The sequence below is a fragment of the Ictalurus punctatus genome, chromosome 23, assembly GCF_001660625.3.
Source record: "Ictalurus punctatus breed USDA103 chromosome 23, Coco_2.0, whole genome shotgun sequence".
Lineage (NCBI taxonomy): Eukaryota > Metazoa > Chordata > Actinopteri > Siluriformes > Ictaluridae > Ictalurus > Ictalurus punctatus.
Genome location: NC_030438.2, coordinates 13,774,298 through 13,798,221, shown reverse-complemented (window position 1 = coordinate 13,798,221; position 23,924 = coordinate 13,774,298). Strand labels below are relative to the sequence as shown.

General features: G+C 40.1%; 3 protein-coding genes across 5 annotated transcripts in view; 1 reads left to right on the top strand and 2 right to left on the bottom strand.

Moving 5' to 3' along the window:
- Positions 1–4,341, bottom strand: part of tmem67 (transmembrane protein 67) — a 40,467-nt gene extending 36,126 nt beyond the window's left edge. Inside the window, exons 1-2 of the mRNA XM_017453222.3 lie at positions 4,049–4,341; positions 1,118–1,206 (exon numbers count right to left, since the gene is read on the bottom strand). Coding sequence (XP_017308711.1) covers positions 1,118–1,206; positions 4,049–4,247 — 288 coding nt within the window. The 5' untranslated portion in view covers positions 4,248–4,341. The remainder of the gene's footprint in view (positions 1–1,117; positions 1,207–4,048) is intronic.
- Positions 4,342–4,352: 11 nt separating this feature from the next.
- Positions 4,353–6,530, top strand: rbm12ba (RNA binding motif protein 12Ba). Its single transcript, XM_017453224.3, has 2 exons — positions 4,353–4,487; positions 4,735–6,530. Exon 2 carries the CDS (start codon positions 4,745–4,747, stop codon positions 6,326–6,328), a length of 1,584 nt encoding a protein of 527 aa, XP_017308713.1. The 5' UTR covers positions 4,353–4,487; positions 4,735–4,744; the 3' UTR covers positions 6,329–6,530.
- Positions 6,531–8,108: 1,578 nt separating this feature from the next.
- On the bottom strand, positions 8,109–22,191 carry LOC108256544 (uncharacterized). Of its 3 annotated transcripts, none has more exons than XM_017453520.3 (13): positions 22,045–22,191; positions 21,584–21,652; positions 19,011–19,041; positions 15,969–16,055; positions 15,700–15,839; positions 15,454–15,579; positions 13,665–13,710; positions 13,309–13,383; positions 13,069–13,194; positions 11,176–11,390; positions 10,840–10,971; positions 8,515–8,578; positions 8,109–8,369 (listed from the first exon to the last, which is right to left on the bottom strand). In XM_017453520.3, the coding sequence occupies exons 2-13, from the start codon at positions 21,638–21,640 to the stop codon at positions 8,347–8,349; spliced, it is 1,122 nt and encodes a 373-aa protein (XP_017309009.1). In that variant the 5' UTR covers positions 21,641–21,652; positions 22,045–22,191; the 3' UTR covers positions 8,109–8,346. The 3 variants fall into 3 exon arrangements, with proteins under 3 accessions (XP_017309009.1, XP_017309011.1, XP_017309010.1); XM_017453522.3 differs by having other exon boundaries at positions 10,867–10,971; positions 22,045–22,190; XM_017453521.3 differs by having other exon boundaries at positions 21,584–21,641; positions 22,045–22,156.
- Between the last annotated feature and the right edge of the window lie 1,733 nt (positions 22,192–23,924).

Sequence of the window (23,924 nt, the reverse complement as noted above, 5' to 3'; positions counted from 1 at the left end):
GGAAGCAGTGTGATGCTAACTTACAGGTTCCGGTACAAAATGACGTCACCCCTGCACAACTCTATTGAGGAAGAGCAGAGTTACACGAATAGGGCAGTTAAGTCCACTGCCAAATGTGCCAGCTGGTGATGTAGGTATAGTTCCAGGCCAGAAAAGTTGAGCTGACGAGCAAAAGAAGGGCCAGTAGTAGAAGGGTGCCGGGCGCCTGATAGAAAAAGAAAAAAACAATAAGAACACAGTGTAGAAATATAATCGTACTAAGAAGCACTTAGCTCACACTAGCATAAACACGAATAGGCTTGACACCAACAAAATATAACACAAACACAATATGTTTTAACATCAATAATAAGAGGGAAAAACTCACCCACAGCAAGAGGAGTGATCCAGAGAAACAACGCGCTTAGATCCACACAGGTTGATGCCTTACATGGGAATACCGAACAAGGGCCAATGGGATTTTTGTATATGCCAGGAGGAAGAGGCGCAAAAATAAGGGGAATGAGGCGAAATTGGAATACAAGGGGAATCCAAATGGCTGACAAACGAAGATAAGGTGAAGTCAAAAAGTCAAGAAAGGAAAATAAGGGGACTCCAAAAAGCCATAAAAGGAATAATATGGGAAAATCCAGATAGGGAGACAGGAAAAAGACTTTTGGTTCTGCATAGAGGGGGACTTGGTTTAAGGCCCGTTCACACCAAGATATGGATGAAGACATAGTTCTAAAAATCGTTCTAAAATATAAACAAAAAGCAGAATCCACACCACGACTATAACGATAAACGGCACAGAGAAACGATATTGTTGGGATCACTTTCAAAACCATGAACGATAAAAACATTGACAGCCAATCAGAATCCATCCTGCTTTAAAGAGCTTGAGCATTTAAAGCAGCAGACAACATAACTGCAACACGTGCTTAGAATAAACAGAATGATATCGTGTGTTGGTGTGGACACTAATATAGTTATCGTTATGGTTATCTTTATAGTTATCGTTCTTGGTGTGAACGGGCCTTTAATCAGGTGTATCAGTGCAATTGTGCTTGACGCTGGTCATTTAGGACCACTGATGTGCTCTTCTAGTTTGCTTGCTCTTAAACATATGAGCTCATACCGGTTTGGTGTCTGTGCACTTTTGGCAGGTAATGAATCCTCCGTTGCTGCTCAGGACCTTGAAACCCGTCTGACACTCACAGCTCAAACCTGTTGTAGAGAGTACATAGTATTACACAATATGCTGCAATATATTGACAAAAATAACTGATTTTTATGTGTGTTTCAGAGTCTAACCAGTGTTGCCAACTCGCTGAATTTGTTACTAGATTTGGCAACTTTTTAGACCTCTTTTGCAACTTTATTTTTATCCACTTGGGGTGTGAAAGCAATTAGACAAACGAACCAACCTGTATAGCAATGCACGTTGGGAACTTCATTACGTAAAAAGTGTGTTTGTTTTACTATCGGCTCGCAACATGAATCGTGGTTTGGACCAAACTTGGACCAAAGACACGGTAAAACCATTGAAATTTGGTCTGATGAACCTATTTCTGAACAAAATTCAAAAACTGATAAAAACAGCAAGGTTTACAAGGTTTTTAGCAAGCATCTCAAGGCTTTAATCGCTCTGTGAAACATTGATTCCCACTCAAACTGATAAATTATAGCAGCTACAGCTAAAAAGAATAAGCTCTTAGAGCTGCTATCTATCCATTTTGATGGATGACCACAATGGGCAGAACCCCAGAACATAAACAGGTGCATTGTGACCAATGAGAAGACAGTTTACTTACATGTGACTTGCATACACACATTTTGGTACGTTTTGAAACGTTGCTTTGTCAAAAAAGGACCAAACCAAGGAGAAAATACAACATTCTATCATTTTAAGTCCCCGTTTCGGAACAAAGCACAGAACTACAGATCTAAAAACTCTAAGTTGCACTTCTGTAAACCATTATTCCCAGCAACCAATCAGTAATCAGTAGTAGTTGACCAAGACATTGGTTAAGACATTGGACTATTGATCAGAAGGTTGTGAATTCAAAATCCCAGCACTGCCAAGCTGCCACTGCTGGACCCTTGAGCAAGGCCCGTAACCCTCAACTGCTCAGTTGTATAAATGAGATAAATGTAAGTCGCCCTGGATAAAGGCATCTGTCAAATCCCGTAAATGTACAGTGAGGGGAAAAAAAGTATTTGATCCCCTGCTGATTTTGTACGTTTTCCCACTGACAAAGAATTGATCACTCTATAATTTTAATGGTAGATTTATTTGAACAGTGAGAGACAGAATAACAACAAAAAAAAAAAATCAGAAAAACACATGTCAAAAATGTTATACATTGATTTGCATTTTAATGAGGGAAATAAGTATTTTACCCCTCTGCAAAACATGACTTAGTACTTGGTGGCAAAACCCTTGTTGGCAATCACAGAGGTCAGACGTTTCTTGTAGTTGGCCACCAGGTTTGCACACATCTCAGGAGGGATTTTGTCCCACTCCTCTTTGCAGATCTTCTCCAAGTCATTAAGGTTTCGAGGCTGACGTTTGGCAACTCGAACCTTCAGCTCCCTCCACAGATTTTGTATGGGATTAAGGTCTGGAGACTGGCTAGGCCACTCCAGGACCTTAATGTGCTTCTTCTTGAGCCACTCCTTTGTTGCCTTGGCCGTGTGTTTTGGGTCATTGTCATGCTGGAATACCCATCCACGACCCATTTTCAATGCCCTGGCTGAGGGAAGGAGGTTCTCACCCAAGATTTGACGGTACATGGCCCCGTCCATCGTCCCTTTGATGCGGTGAAGTTGTCCTGTCCCCTTAGCAGAAAAAAAGCCCCCCAAAGGTGTAAAACCCCCATAATGTTTCCACCTCCATGTTTGACGGTGGGGATGGTGTTCTTGGGGTCATTCCTCCTCCTCCAAACACGGCGAGTTGAGTTGATGCCAAAGAGCTCCATTTTGGTCTCATCTGACCACAACACTTTCACCCAGTTGTCCTCTGAATCATTCAGATGTTCATTGGCAAACTTCAGACGGGCATGTATATGTGCTTTCTTGAGCAGCGGACCTTGCGCGTGCTGCATGATTTCAGTCCTTCACGGCGTAGTGTGTTACCAATTGTTTTCTTGGTGCCTATGGTCCCAGCTGCCTTGAGATCATTGACAAGATCCTCCCGTGTAGTTCTGGGTGGATTCCTCACTGTTCTCATGATCATCGCAACTCCACGAGGTGAGATCTTGCATGGAGCCCCAGGCCGAGGGAGATTGACAGTTCATTTGTGTTTCTTCCATTTGCGAATAATCGCACCAACTGTTGTCACCTTCTCAACAAGCTGCTTGGCAATGGTCTTGTAGCCCATTCCAGACTTGTGTAGGTCTACAATCTTGTCCCTGACGTCCTTGGAGAACTCTTTGGTCTTGGCCATGGTGGAGAGTTTGGAATCTGATTGATTGATTGCTTCTGTGGACAGGTGTCTTTTATACAGCTAACAAACTGCGATTAGGAGCACTCCCTTTATGAGTGTGCTCCTAATCTCAGCTCGTTACCTGTATAAAAGACACCTGGGAGCCAGAAATCTTTCTGATTGAGAGGGGGTCAAATACCTCATTAAAATGCAAATCAATTTATAACATTTTTTACATGCGTTTTTCTGGATTTTCTTGTTGTTATTCTGTCTCTCACTGTTCAAATAAAGCAGACAAACTTTCAGTTTGCTTCCTGTGTTCATCAAAAAATACCCATATGCATTTTTTTTTTGCCTGTATAAATCAGATTATTAAGGTTATGTAGTTAACGGTTAGCTATTGCTACCATGCCTAGCAAAGCAATCAGATGTAAACTATCCAACAAACTAACAGATAGCTGTCTAGCCAGCGCCATTGACTGAGACTGAACCCCAAATAGCGACCTGTCAGATAAATAGCACACTAACTAGACTACAGACGACGTTATTTCATAACTTACATATTGGACTTCTACAGGGACTCGGAGCTATTTGGGATGAACCTCAGAAAAGAGCTGGTGTAGCATCGCTAGCTGGACTTACCTGATGTACTGCTGACTTGGTTCGGTCCACATTTCATACAAGTCAAGCTTGAAATATCAAAATAATTTTGGACCCCACAATCCGACGGTTGCGAAGAAGAAATAGAAAACTGTTGGCAATAAATCGGGTTTGAATTTAACAGGAAAACGAAAAAGTATCCGTGAATCAGCTCGGGTAACTTTAGCGTCCCCGTCGCCATGGTGCAGTAAGCGCAAACGGAAACCACGTGAGTAAGTAAACCCAGCCTCTTCCGGTGTAGGCAAAGTCTTTACTCCACCCTTGAAAAGTTGTAGGCAGAACGCACCGTCGCTAGTGCTGGAGTAACGTCGGGGTTTAAGTGCGCACGTGAACGGTGCTCCTTTTTTCCTGCCCCGCCAAGTGAAATAATTATTACGAATTAGACCAAACGTTAGTTCCGTCTTTCACGAAATCGTGAAAGGTAAGTTGTTTAACGAGACGATATGACTGTTTTCCCCCTACTTCGTTGGACTTCTGTTTCTCTTTCAACTCCTGACGAAGAGACAGAAAGAAAAAGCGCGGGAGTTGTGAGGGATTTTTTTCCCTTTCTCGACGAATTTAATCAAGACTGGGATTTCCCGCCCCCCCGTGGGCTTTTGTGACATTTACACCAGCTGTTTATGTTGAATTGCCTATAAATGTTTGCTTTGTGTTTTGTCTTCTCTTAGCCATTCAGACATGGTGATAGTAGTACTGCGTTTGCAGGGACTGACTATTGAAGCAGGATCTGAAGACATTCGCAGGTTCTTCCATGGCTTACCTATCCTTGAAGGAGGTGTCCATATCATTGGGGGCAAGATGGGTGAAGCTTTTATTATATTCAGTAGCGAGAGAGCTGGACAGTTGGCCATGCTGTGTTCTGGAAAACAACTCAGAGGGTCGACTGTTAGCCTTCATAAAAGCAGCATGACCGAGCTTAAGCACAAAATGGTGTTGAGTTTGAGGAAACGGAAACGTGCTCCTACTGAAAGTGAACCTGTGCCTCAGACAACAGCAGCAACAACAAACCCAACAGAATATTGCACTCGACTGAATGTAGCGGCTAGAGTTGAAGGATTGCAATCTAACAACCACGTGAACCAAGATCAGTCACCACCAGTTATTACTTCTCAATTAGAAAATCTACCCAAATCGGGTAAGGATGCAATCAAAAAGAGTTCAGTAGGAAAGCGAACACCACCTGTTAACAATCAGGTAATTGTTACAGAACCAACGATACATCGTGTGGAGACGAAACATGAGGGAGTAAGAGAGGCAAACTCCTGCAAACCGGGTTATCTTCGTCTTTACGGACTTCCGAATACAATCACGAGAGATGAAGTCTGCCAGTTCCTTGATGGACTCGAAGTGGTGGATGTAATAACCGATACTTTACAAGGCGAGGACCAGTGTTGTCTAGTCAAGATGTCTAGTTTTAAGGATGCCAAGGAGGGCCTGAAATCCAGCCGTAGTAGCCTGAGGGACTTCCATGTCGAGGTTAGACTGGCACATGAGAGAATGTGGGAAAATGCCATGGAGCATCGTGAAAATCTCCCACGCTCCACATTCTCAGAGGAGGTCAAATTCTCTCCAGAGGGCAGCTTGCACAGGAATCCTCCGGCGAAAAGTCCCTGCTTATTTTTGGGATCGCCAAAACGGCGCCGCTCTAAATCGCCATCCTTTGACACGGAGTACTGTGTCATGGTGAAGAACCTTCCTAAAACTGTTACCAAGACTGAGATAAGGGGCCTGTTCTCATGTCATGACATACCAAACAGTAAAATCCTGCATCTACTAGACAAGTGGAAGGAACGAACATCTACTGCCTTTATAATATTTACAGAGCCAGAGGAATATACCTCAGCCATGAACATGAATGGCATTGCAGTTGGCTCACAAATAATTGACGTCTCCTCCATTACCAAGGAAAAAATGAGGGACCTAATGTCTCAGAACAGATGTACTGACTCAGAAAGGGCACGTCCGTGCAGCACACAAACTCGCCCGGTTTTGTCTTGCATCTACGCGCGGAATTTCCCTGCTGCTGTGAGGAAACCGGAAGTGAAAGCCTTTTTCGGCATGCATGACGTCAGCGAAGAGGACATCGAGTTGCTCAAGGACGAAAACGGCAACGGAATTGGTGAGGCTGTTATTCGATTTCGATGCGAGGAACGTGCCAGGGAGGCTCGTCGTCTACACGGAGAGCGCTTCAGGCAAGAACACATTCTGCTTACCTGTATTTCACCACAACAAATGATGGACATCTTGCACAAAAATCGGTGAACTCACATTTTGGGTAGGATGTACATCAGACTCAAAAATGACTCTGGGACTGTTCATATTTCAATGAATGTAAAAAAAAAAAAAAAAAAAATGCATTGTATGGACTATCATTCTTTTGGTCCATTTGAAATCTTTACGGCCAAGTGTTTAGCGAAGGCATTCGATATACCTGTATATTTTGCACAATAAACCATGTTTTAGATCACTGCCTGTGGATGTTTTCTCTTAAGTCATTTGTGCATGCATCTCATAGGTGGACACGACTAATACAAGGAGAATACCAAGAAGGCCTATCTCTATCATTTCATCCAATGTTAAGGACATTTTTCACCTGAACTGGAAAATGTTTTTAAAAAATTGTATTTGAATACAAAATCATGTAGTTCAATGTCCATTGTTTCCCGACTTATTGAACACCCTGTAGCATGGCAGCATACAGAATTTTATTTTGTTTATTTCTTTAAAGAGTGCTTGATTAATTAAAGATATGATCCAAAACTCAGTTTAACACAAATTTTCATTTAGATTTGCTCATTTTGGGCAGATGCTTTTATCGCCAGTGAGAGCACGAGGGTTAAGGAAGACTCAAACAGAGGTGACTTGGTGGTGCCAGGATTTTAACTCACGACTTTCTGGGCGATGGGCTAAAGTCATAATCATGGACTCACCACCACCATTTGAAATACCCAATTCGCAGGAAAGTGCAGTTTTATGAAGCTGATCTTAGAATCTTGACTTCCACACCGAGTTGTTAAACCAGGTAACAATGCAGCAAAAACTACTCGAGCATTTAAGCTTAAAACTTACAGATGCATCTTAAAAAATTTGAATATTGTAGAAAAGTTTGTTTTTTCCACTATAATTTAATTTTAAAAAGTGGAACTTGCATATATTATTATATATTATACCTCAAGGAAATGAGATACTAGAAAAATACTGTCGACCTGAGAAGAGCTCTAATCAGTGAATTAACTCAAAACATATTTGTACTAAAAACACCATTGCTCAGTAGTCCAAAGTCCTCTTTTCAGATGAAAGTAAACTTTGTATTTCATTTGGAAATCAAGGTCCCAGAGTCTGGAGGAACAGTGGAGAGGCACAGAATCCAAGTTGCTTGAAGCCCAATGTTAAGTTTCCACAGTCAGTGATGATTTGGGATGCCATGTCATCTGCTGGTGTTGGTCCACTGCATTTTCTCAAGTAGAGGGTCAATGCGACTACATTCCAACAGGACTTGGCACCTGCCCACAGTGCCAAAACTACTGGTAACTGGTTTGCTGACCATGGTGTTACTGTGCTTGATTGGCCAGCCAACTCACCTGACCTGAACCCCATAGAGAATCTATGACAGACACCAGACTCAACAATACAGACGAGCTGAAGGCCACTATCAAAGCAACCTGGGCTTCCAGAACACCTCAGCAGTGCCGCAGGCCGATTGCCTCCATGCCACGCCGCATTGATGCAATAATTTGTGCATGCCCCGTCCAAGTATTGCGTGGATAAATTAACATACTGTTCAGAATGTCGACGTTTCCATACTATAAGTTCTTTACTATAGTAATTAGAGATTTGATTTTCATGAGCTGTAAGCCATAATCATCAAGCTTAAAACAAAAAAAGGCTTGAATATTTCACTTTGTGTAATGAATCTAGAATATATGAAAGTTCCATTTTTTTAATTAAATTATGGGGGGAAAAATGAACTTTTCCACAATATTAAAAATTGAGATGCACCTATAGCTTCAGGAACTATATAAATAGCAGCTCTGGAAAAAAATAATTTTTTTTTATTACTTTATTGAAATCAGTGTACAAAACATTTCTAGAACTGCACCAACAATCATTAAGATTGACAAATCACTAGTCAGATCAATCCTGATTTATTTTAAACACGTACTGCAAAGAGCAAGTCATTTAGTCCTCAACTTAAAATATTAAAGGAAAAAGGTTCATACTGAAATACATTAAAACAGTTGCCACATTAAGAATAAGTTGGACAGGATCATGTGGGCTGCTCAGTTATAGAATCTTGAAGGGCCTGCAAGAGAGAGAGGAGAGATGAAATCAAGTTCATTGCAATTATTTTGGACTAACTTCTGATGTATAATTCTCCTGTAATTCTCAAATGATCACAACTGTTAAGTGTATGAGCAAGTTTAGTGGCAGTCACGCTGATTGAGCACCTGACATACTGCCGGAGAATCTGTCGGGGCTCAGTGGCAGGCGGGAAGAATTCATACTAGGTCCCTGGAAAACATATGAATTAACACACTTAGGACCGTGGCCAATAGGAACACCATACTGCACTACAAAGTTGGCCATATAAAATAATACATATTTTAGTCACAATGCTAGATTAAGGAAAAAAAAAAAAAAAAAAAGTTTTGTATGGAACCCTTGCAGTTCAATTACACAATAATCAAGCATTACCCAATGTATTCCGACTAATAATCCAAAGCAACATGCAAATTGATTACATGATCTTGTCTGTATGTGTATTACAGGAGCTTTCAAACATAAGCATTATTAAAAGCCAGTCCAATTCAGAAGTAATAAGCTATTTAAATTTGGGCTTCAGAGTAGTGCAGTGATGAATCATTTGCTGTATCGTTGGGAGGCTGAAGGCCCTTTCACACAGAGTGTGACGCAATAACACAAAGTGTCACCAACGAATAATGCTTTCACACCGAAAGCAAAACGATTGTTCGCCTTCAGCTAATTCACACCTGCACCATAGGTGGCGCTGACCGAGAATGCATTTTACGCCTACACACTAGGTGGCGCAACCCACTATACAGCTGATCGGCCTATCATCTTTGACCACCGAGAAGGATCACCACTTATATGTCGGTGCGTAGCACCACAAGCTACACAGCCTGTTACGAAGCACAGAAAAAAGAAAGAAAATGGATTTGAAAATGGATGTTGCTGTGACTTATCAAAAAAAGTTCTCTGTTCTCAGACACCAATGATAAGAACTCATCATCCGTTCTCATCTCTCTTCCGGAATACTCTTCGGTGTTTATACTGTTTTTTTCAAAACCGCTCTCTGTGCTATAGCGCCACCAATCTCGCCATTTTGTGCAACAGCAGCGGCTCTGGACACGTGATCTAAATCTCAAATCTAACTGGATGGCCGGTTTTCATCACGGAGCGATGAGAGAAACAATGCTACGTTCTCACACAGCAATTTTATCGCTGCAAGTCGCTGTACTATGAAGTCGCAGGCAGGCGTTCCTACTACTGGTTGCCATAGTAACATCGGTGGTGCAACTAACATTCCACTTGAGACAACCAACCAGTTTTCTTGTTGCTAAAATAAAACATTATGGAGAGAGGTGTATATATGCATCATATCCTATGAGATGAAGGAGAAGCGGTGTGCTCGGCCATCTACCTGCGGCAAAAGCACAAGTACTAGCTTAGCTTATGGCCTTAGTGCGTTTAAAGCAAAATAATAATAATGAAAACACACTCGCTGTTTTGTAGTCGAGCAAAAACCCCAAGTAGCTCTCATCTCAGTAAGTGAGCGTCACCATCATGGTGTCATTCACTATCAGTTTGATGGTGACTGGGAGCTGGACCACAGCTCTGCGGCCATGGCCTCAAGTGTTTCCTGGTGAAGTGTATGGCTTGGTGCTGATTGTTCCCGGGCGCCGAAGCAGGAACAAGCCAGACACTTCACCCAAGATAGGAGCTACGCTGGGATTTCAAAAAGTGAATGTTTCATTATTAATTTAATAAATTTTTTGCTTTAAACCCGCCAAGATCCTAAGCTAAGCTAAACTAATTGGTACTGCCAAAATGGTGTTCTGCTAGTGAGTGTCATCGCGTTGTACATTCGCGTCGCTTAATCACACTCAGTGTAAAAGGCCCTTGAGAGTTCAAACTGCCATGATGCCATAGCTATCTGCGAAAGAGAGTCCAAAACTGCCCCTGCTCACTGGCTGGGATGATTGGCTTCCACGAAATCTTCCCATGATTCATGACGGAAGCTGCTTTTGTGCTTTTCTGCCAAAGCTTATGTACTGTCTGGGTAGAGGATATGATGCTATGCCAGAGACTAGCTAACATGGGGTTAAGAGTTTAATTTTATTTTAAGGGCATGTTTAGCATCAAGTGCTACATTTATGGCAGAAGCAAGGTTAGTAGTAATAAATGAATCAAAATGTATAAATTAATACATGGGTAAATATACATAACAGGCACACAAATATAAATAAAATACGCATGCCTAGCTAACGTGGGAAGTGAAAATTGGTGGATATTACTTGATTTCATGAACAGGCTCAGATGAGTGATTTGACTCTGTATAGTCTACCTACCAACCAAAATGCATTTTGATGGATGGACTTTAGAACAAGTAGTTTTAAACAAAAAGAAAGGGAAATGTGACAAATTTTGGATCCTTATAAAAGTATTAGAAATTGCTGTTCCTTTCTAAATGCAAAAAGCACTTCAACGTCACTAGTAAGGTATCGTTAAAGTTACGGTGGTATAGTCCCCACCCCAAGTACTCCAGTTGCGTTTGTTACCGAGGAGATACTCCTGAGGCGGTATTCCATCAAGACATCCGTGAGCTTCTGTGTGATCTTCAGCACGATCTGAGCATCATCTTCACACTCAATGCGGAATGTGTCCTAAAATAAACAAGACTGAATAAACCCCGCGTCCACAGTGTATAACTGCTGGCTTCTTGACTAGAATTTAGCTTCATGTTTCTCTTGCAGATAATCATCATACGTTAATGGAATTAAACCGTAAGTTTGTTGTAAACTACAGTGGCAGTAGTGCAATGTAAATAAGCTTTTCAATATTCACAAGACAAACATATAGAACTATACCAGACATCTGAGAAGTGTTGCGAGGGTGTTGTTGGACTCCGGGCCTTTAGATCTCATCATTCTTTCGCCGCTATTAGTCAGCAGATCATCAGAGTAAGCTCTGCCCATGTCCTCGCTTCGTGGACCCATTCCAAATCCATCTGAGCCCATGTGCATGGATCTGCTGTTGGATAAACACTGCATGCTCTCTGAACCTCCCATCATTCTGTCTGGTCCTGGTGAGGACATAGGGTCTCGCATTAGATAGCAATAAATAAAATATAAGATCTGCACCATTACCCATAAATGCTCCAGAGCACTATGTCATACTCATGTTTTATGGTGTGTAGAAACTTGAACTGATATGCAGTCCATATTTACTACATGGGTGACCAAGTAAAGGAACAAAAATAAGGTGTTGGACCGCCACAATGTGCCTTGGCATGAATTCTTCAAGTCTTTGGAACAGAACTAGAAAGACAGATCACCATTCCTCCAAAACTATTCCCTTAACAAGTGTTTTGATGATGGTGCTAAAGAGTGTATTCTAACACATCAATCCGAAATCTGCCATAGGTGTTCAACTAGGTTGAGATCTGGTAACTATAGTTGCCATAGCTTATGATTTGCATAATTTTAAAAACATTCCATGAGCCCCTGTGCACTGCAAATGTGGGCACTAACATCTTGAAAGATCACTTACATTAGGATAGAAATATTTCATCATAGGGTAAAAGGGACCAGTCAGAAGAACTTTGTACAAGTTTGTAGTGACCTTTAACTATAAAAGGTGACAAGTGGACCCAAACCATGCCAGTAACATGACCCCCACAATATACCACAACCATCTGACCTCCTCAGGGTTTTTTTCTTTAATTTGACAGTGTGTCCATTTTTCATAAATCTGGCAAAAATAATTCGTAATGAAATCGAGGCTTCCAGGTTTTCAAAAAGATTAAATATCACAATTTGGGATCTTCTCTAATTCTGGTCTGCAAAACATCTCAAGCTCTAGATGCATCACTGTTCCACTATTCTGGGTGAATAGTTGCCCGAGCTGAAGCACCTGGCAAAAACACTGCTGCATTGTCTTGGCTGCATGTTTTAGGTTACTGCCTTTAATGTCGGTCTAAATGGTAAATGGTCTGTGCTTATATAGCACTTTTATCCAAAGCGCTTTACACAGTGTCCCATTCACACACCAATGGTAGCAGAGCTGCCATGCAAGGCACTAACTTGCCATTAGGAGCAACATGGAGTTCGGTACCCAAGGACACCTTGGCATATGGAGTCATGAGGGCCGGGAATCGAACCGCCAACCCTATGATTAGTCTACAACCTGCTCTACCACCTGGCCATCTGTTGTTCACTTTCCTGACAAAACCCTCTCCCATTTGTTTAGACTGGGTGGGTGGCTTCTCTAGTTAGAGCCTCAGTGGTCTCGAACCTCTTCCGTTTACGAATGATGGCAGTCACGGCGTTCTTCAGAACTTTCAAATCTGCAAAACTTTTTGCAGTACCCTTACCCAGATCTGTACCTCAATACAGGCCTGTCTCTGGGGTCTAGAAAGAACTAATTTGACCTGATGCCTTGTTTTTAGCATATAATGTCAGCTGTGGGGATTCCCAAATCATGACAATGTGAATTTTAATCAATTTGGCAAATTAATTCAATAAATCAATGGTTTAGTTTTTTTATAAATAAATTTACAATCCTGTTTTTTTTGTATTATTGAGCATTTTTGCACACTAATGACAAAACATTTTATTTAAACATTCATAGAGTAAGTAAAACGTTTTTAAAAAATAATCAATTAAGGGGCCTGAATGCTTTCTTGAATACACAGTTTGTAATTCATTTTATATCCATCTGGGCAGGTCTAGACATGGAAATAGTCTATTAATTGGAATTACCGTAGCGGTCAGGGCTCCTCATGGGGGCATCACCCGGACCGCCACGAAAATCAGACATCATGCCACCCCGAGGTGTGAACTCATCTGCAAAGGGTGAGTCCGATAAACCACCACCAAAATGTCTACCTGAGAAAATACAAGAGAATGTAGATGCAAAGTTGTCTTTTGATTCACTGAGACTCCCAAAATAGGTCCACAAAGTTTTTAATCAAACCTTCATACATATACAGCTAAACTAACCTTCGTGAAAATCTCCAGGAATTGGTCCAAGCAGACTTGTAGGACCCTGTCTCATTACACTAGGAAATGCAGACTCTGATGCACGCAAATACACAAAAGGACAAACAGTAAACACAGGGAATACGCATTAATACACAATTATTTGTTGCATTATCCTATCCATGTACATATTGGAACATAAACCACTGTGCTCCCAGGACCACGGTGCAACATACACAACTATATGTACACAAGAATAATTTCTGAGCACAACCAACTAATCCATGGCTGCCAGAGGTGGTGTACTGATATGGTATAAAATACTAGCAGCCATTAGAAGTGCACAGCTGAATTTTGCAGAGTGAGGCAGGACTTACTCATGTGCTGAAAGGCTAACACATCACCAGGTTCCCTAAAGACAATCTGAAGAGAAAATAGACAAATGGATCATCTGAAATTTGCATGATCTAAAGAAAGTCATTCTATGCAAGGATCTCTCCGGTAATAGTGACACAGAAGGGAAAGTACTTCGGATACCTCATGGCAAGCTGATCACAAATTTTTTTTTTTTTTTTTTTTTTTTTTAAAAAGTCCTAGATAATGAAAAATGTGAGACATGTGATAACATAACAAATATCAGACTTCCATAATTAAACATTAAACACTCGACTTCCCTGGACCAACTTAAAACATGAGAGTTAAAAACAAGAATTGTGCCACTGTGCTTCCTTTTATTCACTATACATTAGGGGTGCATGATTACGGCCAAAATGAGCATCACAATTATTTTGATCAATATTGAGATCACAATTATTTATCATGATTTTTCATTGATTTTAGGAGCAACATATTTTTATTGCACTTTCACATTTAAATAAACAGACCGCTGCTTTCACCTCCATGATGTGCTACATTCCTGCTAATGTATAAACCTATGCATCAAATTAGATTGATCCTTAAATTTCATGATCTCGTAGAAGCAAAATATAAATGAAATTGTACCCAAAATATAGGATAAGTAAAAAGAAAAATGAAATCAACCAAATTAAAATATGCAACCAAATGAAAACAATTCAGGCGAATGCAGAAAAGGCAATAACAGTATTTACAAGAGGAGAGACGCAGCCAAATCATCCAACAGAGATGTGCAGCGACGACGTCATTTTATACCGGAACCCGGAAGTTAGCATCACACCGGTTCCCTCGACAAAAACCCAATAGGATTTTCCCCACAGGCTTTTGAATTATCGCAAAAAAAAGCTCTGTGATCAACAAAAGTTTACAATACTAACATGTTATCCATCAAGATTATTTTCACAAATGAACACAACTTTTATGACGTTTGAAGCCTGAATACAATCACCAGAAATAAAAAGCTAACAGTATGCTATAAACGAACTACACCACGGTCGCTCGACAACGTCACCATCACAGAGCTTTCGACAACTTTCCCAAACTTGATTTAAAACATTTTCCATGATATGGATTTACTCTGTGGATGAATCTTCATACAGTTTTTTTTTTTTTTTAAATTTGGAATTGCACACAGCATACCTGAACCAGTTAATCTGCAAAGTTTTTTTCTGTTCAGCGTGATGACCTTTATTATCCCCGACAACGTCTGTATTCTCATACAGCAACTTGTTAGGGTCATGATTTCCCCTCGTGCAAGCTCTGGAGCTCGAAGTGAAGCTGGCAGCTCGAGCACTAAAATGCTATCTCATTTCTGGATTTTCACATTAAAAATGATGTAATCCCTGCGCCACTCTATGGTGATTGGCTGTAAGTTTAGGAAGCGCTTGATTTGATCTGCAGCAGAGTTTTCTATGAGTGAATGACGAACTTTAAACGTCAGTATCACAGTCGATCATGTTCGTGTATTTGTGGGCAGTGAAAATCGTAATTGCGATCGATATTTGATTAATCGTGCAGCCCTACTATACATAGTTAAACTACTATGTGACCAGGCAATTCCAACAGCAAAAAACAAACTGAACAACAAAAGTAATTTGATCTCATCCTAAACAAACACATGCCTGAGAATGTGTACTGTATGTGATGAATGCTTTCTCTGAGAACATTTAAACAAAGTTTTTTTAATGCATGTAGTAGATTACAAAATATAAATGAAGTGTACATGTTTGGATTGCACTTGCTGATTCCCACCTTGATTCGTCCTCTGCCCTCAGCATTCTCCACCTCAGCAGCAATTACTCTTATTTCCTTTTTGATAGCTGGGCTCTTGGCTGCTTCCTCTTCTCCATGAGGCATTTTTTCTAGATGAGCATGTTTCTGTTGATCAAGGAAGAGAGAAAACTGTTATGGCACATATGGAAATATTTTGCCATAGCCTCTCGTTAATAAACGGAGTAAACGATGAACTACATTTGATTTGAGAACTACAAGCCTTACCAAGTATTTGAAGCAATGCCTCCATCCAGTAATATGAGCGACCATCTCATTCTGCAGTCGCTGCACCTTACATAGCCTACACTGGTAATGAGGAGCTACTGACTGGCTGGGGCTGCGATACTCCCATACATAGTGTAGACCTACACACACACACACACACACACACACACACACACACACACACACACACACACACACACACACACACACACTCAGTACTCACATTTCCACAATGTGCTTCATTTTCTCATTAGGATTATATTACGTACCGATGACTGGGATAACTGGATCTGTGATAGCTTTCAGCCGTTTGTTGAGGGCGGGTATGGTCTGAAGGGATCCATTCTTGGTGAACACTGATGGAAGTTGCATAAATTAGAATGACAAGATTGCATCCCATATAGCATGATACTACACGATAAGAGAGCTCTAGACATTTTAAATCATTCAAAATGATTGTAAGTACACTTCAAAATCAACAGCGCAATTAATTACATTGTTGCGCTTCCCACATAGGCATCAACAGAGTGGAAAAGCTGTGGCAAACCAAGTGAGCCACATTTGAAAATGTACTACTGAACAACATATAAAAACTCAGTCCTGATTAATTCTACTGGTCAAAACACTGTGCTTAAAAACAACAACCAAGTACGGATGTCCCAATCCGATATCAAGCACCACTATTTGTGCTGACAGTTGGCTGATTCTATAGATATTGGATCATGTTTAAAATTTTCAGAACTGATCCAATGGCCTATTTTTTCTTTTTTTTGTTCACAAATTCTCTTAGACATCATGCTTGATGTTTTGCAGAACTTGCCAACAGAAACTTATGGAGAATTGGTTTGTGAATGGTTAACATTTCTCCATAAATTCAAGATGGGTATGCTTTCTGGATGTGCACAAAACCCATTCTGATGCCAGGGAATCTTAAGGCACATACTGAGTGGACTACAAGGAACTTCCCTCCAAATGAGTCCCGATGGATTCCTGTGGTCAACATGTCCACCAAGAAAGCACTGGTTTGGAGTCAATCACATTGCGGCTAAGGTGCTTGTAAACTATGTGGTCTTCCAGAAATTAAGGATGACCAGAACGAGGAAGGTTTTGTTAACTTTCCAGAGGATTCCAAGTTTCTTACAGATGCACTTCGACCCCAGTGTCATATTCCAGGTGGTTACGTTCTAGTTTTAACCAGTAGGCCGATCAATTTCTGCAAAACACCACCCGAGTCAGACTTGTCCTTTACTGGATATTAGCTATCCTTTACTGAATGTTGTCAAATACAACATACAGTACAAAAGCTGAAAAAGTTCCTGCTTGAACTGGCTTTGGACCACATCCCTCTGGGCCACTGCCCGCCAGATTTGTTCAACAGAAACCGATCTTATATGGACAAGTCATGAGAACAAGTCCACCTTTTCACCTGACAAATGACACTGACGCTTGTGAACTGGTCTTTGGTTATTAGGAAAGCGTATCCCAATGCTTCCTTCAATTAATCTGCTGCAACATTAAACACTCCTGGAGAAAATTTGGGCTTTAAATATTCATTAACTCATGTGAAATAACTCGCAAACGCCCCAAAGCAGACATCCAGTCAGTGATACAGGACATTACGTTTCTAATGTTGTTCAGGCTAAATTCAGATACCAGGGTGTCTGCAGGTATCAAGTTAAATTTAGGACGTTTTGAATGCTACTTCAAACGTAATTTAAAACCAAATTTGCCGTCATTTAAAATGTATTTATTTGTTATTTAAGCATTTTGTAATGCAAAACCTGGAATGTACTTAATTGGGAAGTTTTGTTTATCATTTCATTTACAATGTCTACATTTGATGGGTAATTTTTTTTTAAATGATGGCACAAAGATTAATTTAATAAAAAGAAAATGGCAGAAATCTGTTAGTATTCTTCCAGCAGGTCAATGCTTGATACAACCATCTTTGCCTCCAATTCCAGCTGCAAGTCTAACTGAACTGCCCATTGTACCATATTCAAGTTCATGTCATTGAATCACTTCAGCATAGCTTTGGCAGCATATGTAGGATCATTGTCCAGTTGGAAGGTGAACTTCTGCCCCAGTATCTTGCAGAGAGAAACAGGTTCTCTTCAACATACTCTCACAGGAAAAACCGTTCACATGCAACTTCTTTGCAGTAGCTTCTATACATGAATATCAACATTCTGTCACAAGCATCCACTTGTGTGTGACTGGGTTGCTTTTCTTCCAAGACTGCTCTCTGCCTTGCCCTCAATCCTGACTGGTTACCTAATCCCTCCTGATGAGAAAAATCCCCGTAACATGATGCTACCACAACCACGTTTCACTCGGGGGAGGGTGTTCTGAGGTCAAACTTAGCAATTGGTTCAAAAAATGAAAAAGGTTCGGCCTCATCAGACCAAAGAATCTTTACCCACATTTGCTGAATCGCTTGCTTATTACATGCCTTTTGGCAAACTCCAAATGGCTTTTTTTTTTTTAAAAATCGGCATTCTTCTCGCCACTCTTCTATGTCGTCCAGCTTTGTGATGTATCCAGGCTATGGTTTCCAATGAACAACTTCATGCAGCCAAACTATGGATCTCTCCAGCTCCTTTACCTTTGGTCTCTTGGTTGCTTCTCTGAGTAACGCCTCCCAGTCATGAAAATTTGGCGAGAGAATTGTGGTTATGCCAGATTCTTTTCATTTTTAAAACAATGAGTTTAATGGTTCTCCATGGGATGTTCATAGCATGGGATATTATTTTTATAACCAACACCTGATTGATATTTTTCCAGAACTTTGTGGCTGACTTGTTTTGATAGTGTGTAAAATATTATTTTGGTGTAAAATGCACATTATATTAAACACCTGGTGTAAAACAAGTCGAAATTGTCGCCTTTGGCAACTGACCAATCAATAATAAAATGGATGCAAAAGACTGGAGTAGGTCTAAAAACTACTGGACTATTCTTTTAGGAATGCTGGTAGAGAGAAATCAAAGACCAAACGTATTCAAATTTATGACGATACTTATTTAGGCCTAACATCTGTAAAACATACGCTAATTTCTGGGTAGGAATTTAAGGACCTACGGACACCCTGCAATAATAGTGTTAGAAAAATAAATGCAAGACACAACACTAATCATTTTGTTGAAAATGGTTCTTGAAAACAGTTAAATCCCATCATGGCCATAGGGGCTGGTTTTGTGTTACATTAAAGCTCTAGAGACCTCAGACATGGCACATGGCAATGACATCACCAAGGCCAGAGAGTTCTGAAGGTCAAAAGAAGAGAACAGGGCTCTGAGGGCAAGACTTACCTATGTCCCCACTGTAGACCTGCTGCTTTTTCTGTCATAGATGACAAGTAAACCCGTCGAAGAGAGAGAGAGATAAAGAGGAGTTAGAGAGACAATAGTAAGCGAGGTTGGGAACAATACCCCAACACTCCTGTGATCCGTCCTCCTCTTCGATGCTCTCCATTAGCAGAGGAGGCTGTTCGTAGGTATGAAGGTTATGGAGCCACAATCGACCCTACCAGTTAGTCATAGACTTGTACTGGAAGAACAGCATTCTGTCTCTTCCCTCTACAGCATGGGAATTATTTAGGAAGACATGAAAACAACAGTTCATGACTAATACCTCAAGATAAAAAAAGTTAGGTAGCAAACTGCACAGGGTTTATGCTTAATATCGCATATGCACCAGTGCTCGTGTGCGATTTAAAAATCAGAAGAGACGTATGGGGTTATGACCCCTGAGAAGCATCTGTCCTCAGTTCTTACTTGTGAGCATGCATTGAAGATCTTTGTTGTCATTCTGTTGACGAGAGCTTCACATTATGCAATGCATACACAGCACTGGCTCAACAACTTAATAAAAAAGAAAAAACTCAAAAGCTAGTAAGACATTTACACTAAAAAATGAAGCTGAAAAACAATGCTCCAATACAAAAAGTTGTTTTTCCCCCCACCCATTTAAAGAGTAGGGTTTAAAATGCAGATAAAGTGTAACTTTATAATTTTGCACATTCATAGTTTCCAGAAAGTCATCTGAAAATGACTACCTGCTTCTTTTTGGACATGGACTTCAAAGGCCATGAATTTTTACATTTTTGTTTCCATAGTGTTTACACACATGGTAATAACAACAACTGTTAATAAAAGTTATAAACACAATAATAGGCATTTGCAATCAGAGTTGGAAGTACAAATCTTGCAAAATACATCTATACAAACTGTCAGCATGGAAATAATATGAAGATTAGAAAATCTTTTTTTTTTCTTTTGTAATAAAGCTAATTGTAGATCCTAGCAAGAGAGGTCAAAGGAAGAGAGTGTGTTTCAGTGTTTGCAGAACAGCTCCTCCACACACTCGCTTCATGCTTGTGAATACCTTTCTGTGTAAGCATTGTGCACTCATTTTTAATGACCACGCTCACAGATATACAGTTGTGCCAAAAAGTTTGCATACCCCTTGCAGAATCTGCCAAATCTTAACAATGTTAACAAGAGGGATCATGTTTTTTTATTTAGTACTGCTCTGAATAAGTTATTTCACATAACAGATGTTTACATATAGTCCACAAGACAATATAATAGCTGAATTTATAAAAAATTACCCTGTTCAAAAAGTACATATGTTTGATTCTTAATACTGTGATGTTACCTGGAAGATCAAATGACTGTTTTATGTTTTGGGATAGTTGTTCATGAGTCCCTTGTTTGTCCTGAGCAGTTAAACTGCCCACTGTTCTTCAGAAAAATCCTCCAGGTCCTGCACATTCTTTACTTTTCCAGCATCTTCTGCATATTTGACGCCTTTCCAACATGAGCTATATGATGTGATCCATCTTTTCACACTGGGGACAACTGAGGGACTCGTACACAACTATTACATAAGGTGTAATCAAGGTGTTGATTATGAAATCAAGCGTATGTAAACTTTTTAACTGGTTAATTTGTGTATATGCAGTTATTATCGTGTCTTGTGGACTTTATGTAAACATCGGGTATGTGAAACAGCTTAATTGTACCGCAGCCAGCCACTAGAGGGCCTCAGAGACATTTTGCCTTCACTTTTGTCTCCTTGTTACGACGCCCACTCTTATATACATTGTTTTAAACGATTAAAACAGGTACATTTAAGTAAGCCATTGTTCTGTCCATAAAATGACGTAATCATTTAACCTTATGTTGCTTAGCAACCAGCGCTTCACTGCGTGGCGGAAGAATATCAGTAATAATTACACGGTTTACTCTGCACTGGATTTTTATAATATAGATATGACGTCATTTTGGAAGATTCATCCACAGAGTAAATCCGTATTATGGAAAATGTTTTTAAATCAAGTTTGGAAAAGTTTTGTCAGAAGCTTGGTGATGGTCACGTTGGAAGTCGCGCGATCGTGGTGTAGTTCGTTTATAGCATACCATTAGCTTTTTATTTCTAGCGATTGTATTCAGGCTACAAAATTCATAGAAGTTGTGTTCATTTGTGAAAATTATCTTCATAGATAAAACGTGTTATTATTGTAAACTTTTGTTGCTCACGGAGCTTATTTTTTGCGATAATACAAAAGCCTATGGGAAAATCCTATTGGGTTTTGTCGACGGAACCAATGTGAAGCTAACTTCCAGGTTCCGGTACAAAATGACGTCATCCCTGCAACACTATTGTTTTTATAAAACCTATAAGCCACTCGGGGCCGCGCGTTAGTGATTTTATCACACATTTTAAGCGGGTTCAGCATCACTGTAACTCTCACCTGCTTTATTAGGCTGCATGTAAACACAGCTAGTTCTCTCTAGCTCGGTCACTAGCAAACCTGCAACACCGGCACACCGCCATGTCCTAATCAGTCAGCTCTGCTAAGTAGCCAGCATTAACTCACCTTCCCGGGGTTCTTCTTTTTCTGCTGAAAGGTTTGCGCTCGAGCTGAAGCATCCATCCTGTCAGAAATCTCAAAATGTAACAAAGACCAAAATTAAATTACACGAAGCTATTATCCCAACGCCAAAGAACGGCTTAGCGTCTTAGCTTGCTAGCATAAATCTTATTAGCGGCTTAGCACTAGCATAGCACAGCGACCTTGTAACATTTTTTTTTATTTTACATTTCACAATGGGGAAAAATCTCAGAAAATTGCACATAAATATAAATGTGCAGTAATAAACAGACACAGAGTCACCTCTGCATTAATAATTGAACAACAGCTAGCTTAAAGAGTACTGATATTATTAGCGATGATGCAGTAACATTAAAAGAAACTGCTTTTTTATTAAACACACAGCACAGCTTAGTTTAATTTACTTGAAAGAAAAAAAACTATTAACAATAACGTACTGCAATTACCTCCGTTACGTCTTCAACAGGGGGACAAAATCAAACTGTTTACAGATAATACTTCTGTTTTCGTCCTACGCCTCTGTGAAAACAGGAAGCGTAATGGCTGGAGGACCGGAACATGTCTCTCTCTATCACTCTCTCTCCATAGCCACGGGTTTCAAAATAAAAGTCATGCGAGGTCTCCTGTAGTTGCGCTGGCATTTAACCCGACAATCTCCTGAAATCAAAATTGGTGTTTCAGAGCGTTTTATACCCGTCCCTTTCGGTGTGTCTCGATCAACTCCCTAGGTCATGAATCACTATATCCTGCACAAAAATAGTTCTGGAGATATAGCCATTTTTAATTTTTATAGTTTGTCAATTCCAAGAAAATGATTAAACATTTTGACTCATCCTGGACTTGCATTCTGTTTGTCCAATTAAACACAAACCCCCGTGCGAGTATAAACGGGCCATCCCAGGGAATGCTCTACATTAGCAGAATCTTCACAAATATGGTTCATCTGTGTGTTTTTTTATGCGTGTCTTCCCACACGCTATTCCTTCTTCTAACCGTACCTTGGTTTATTTATTTCGAAGAAGGTGGAATTTGTGAAAGTTACATGACAGGAATTTTCAGAGAAGTGTTTTATCATCTTGGGGTTGTTCAGTACTGGAAGGTCTTTCTTTTTGGGTTTCCCCATCAATAAGGTATCCCGTGGAGGTGAAATTGGTGAAGGCAGCAGTGAAACAAGGCCCCCTTAAAGGCCTCACTGTTCATATTTAGGTAGTTCTCTAAACTACTGTCAGGGGTGAGCGTGAGAAGTGGAGTGCATTGCCTAAAGTTGTGACGATGGTTCCTGCTGCCTCCAAGTGTTTCTGGAGCTCTTTCTGAGTGGTCCTTGTCTCTCGGGCTACTCTTCTGACTACTCTTCTGAATATGGGTTATGTTTTTGCAACAATAGGGTTGCGACGGTCTTGGGAGAGCTCTTTGCTCTTACCCATCATGAGATGTTTCTTGTGTGACACCTTGGTAACAAAAAGCCTTTTTTATAGACCATCAATTTACTAACCCAGCTGATATTAATTTGCATAGATAGGAAGAATAATTTCGTTCTAACTATTTACAGATTTTTTACGGACTTTTTCAAGGTATGAAGTTTAAGAACTGCTTTTTCCTAGTATGTTCAATACTTTTTTTCCTGTGTCATTCCAATGTATTACACATAACTTTATTTATGGACTTTAATGTTGTGAATTCTTTATATTTCCAGATTTTTTTGAGTTAATACTGATGTCTGCTGAACATTTCATGTGAATAACCTCCTTGGAAATATATTTACTGAAAACAAAAAATCTTGACACTTTCTATATTTATTTCCCCCACTGTAAATTGAATAAATATGGAGAGAGTATGCAACCATGTCTTAAGCCCCTACACATTTTGAACCATTCTGTTTATCCTTTTCCCATTCGAACTGGTGCATCTTCTTCATTGTAAAGGTTGTGCATGAGAACGACCAAGTGTTCTGCTATACCCATGCTTCATAGCGGGGCCAAGATTTTCTGATGATTCACACAATCAAATGCCTTGCTGTAGTCGATGACATACATATAGATATCCTTTCAATACTCTTTGGCCTTTTCAAGGATTCATCTAACATTTGCAATGATATCCCTTGTCTCTTGCCCTTTCCTGAATCCTGCTTGCTCTACAGGCAGTTCTTGTTTCAAGTTGGGTTGAAGTCTCCACTGGAGGATCTTGCTGGCATGTGGGATCAAGGTGATTGTGTGATAATTCCCAGAGAATCACCTTTTTTTAATATAATAGTATGAACACAGAACTTTTCCAATCTGTTGGCCACTGCACTGTATTCCAGATTTCTTAACAGAGCTTTGTTAGTATT

Excerpts from the sequence above, each read along its gene's own strand:
- LOC108256544 (XM_017453520.3), bottom strand. The coding sequence starts at position 21,640 with ATGGATGCTTCAGCTCGAGCGCAAACCTTTCAGCAGAAAAAGAAGAAC. Across the intron at positions 15,840-15,968 it reads TCCAGTTATCCCAGTCATCG|GTCTACACTATGTATGGGAG; the intron begins GTACGTAATATA and ends GTGTGTGTGTAG. Across the intron at positions 13,384-13,664 it reads GTTAGCCTTTCAGCACATGA|AGTCTGCATTTCCTAGTGTA; the intron begins GTAAGTCCTGCC and ends TGCGTGCATCAG.
- rbm12ba (XM_017453224.3), top strand. The coding sequence starts at position 4,745 with ATGGTGATAGTAGTACTGCGTTTGCAGGGACTGACTATTGAAGCAGGA.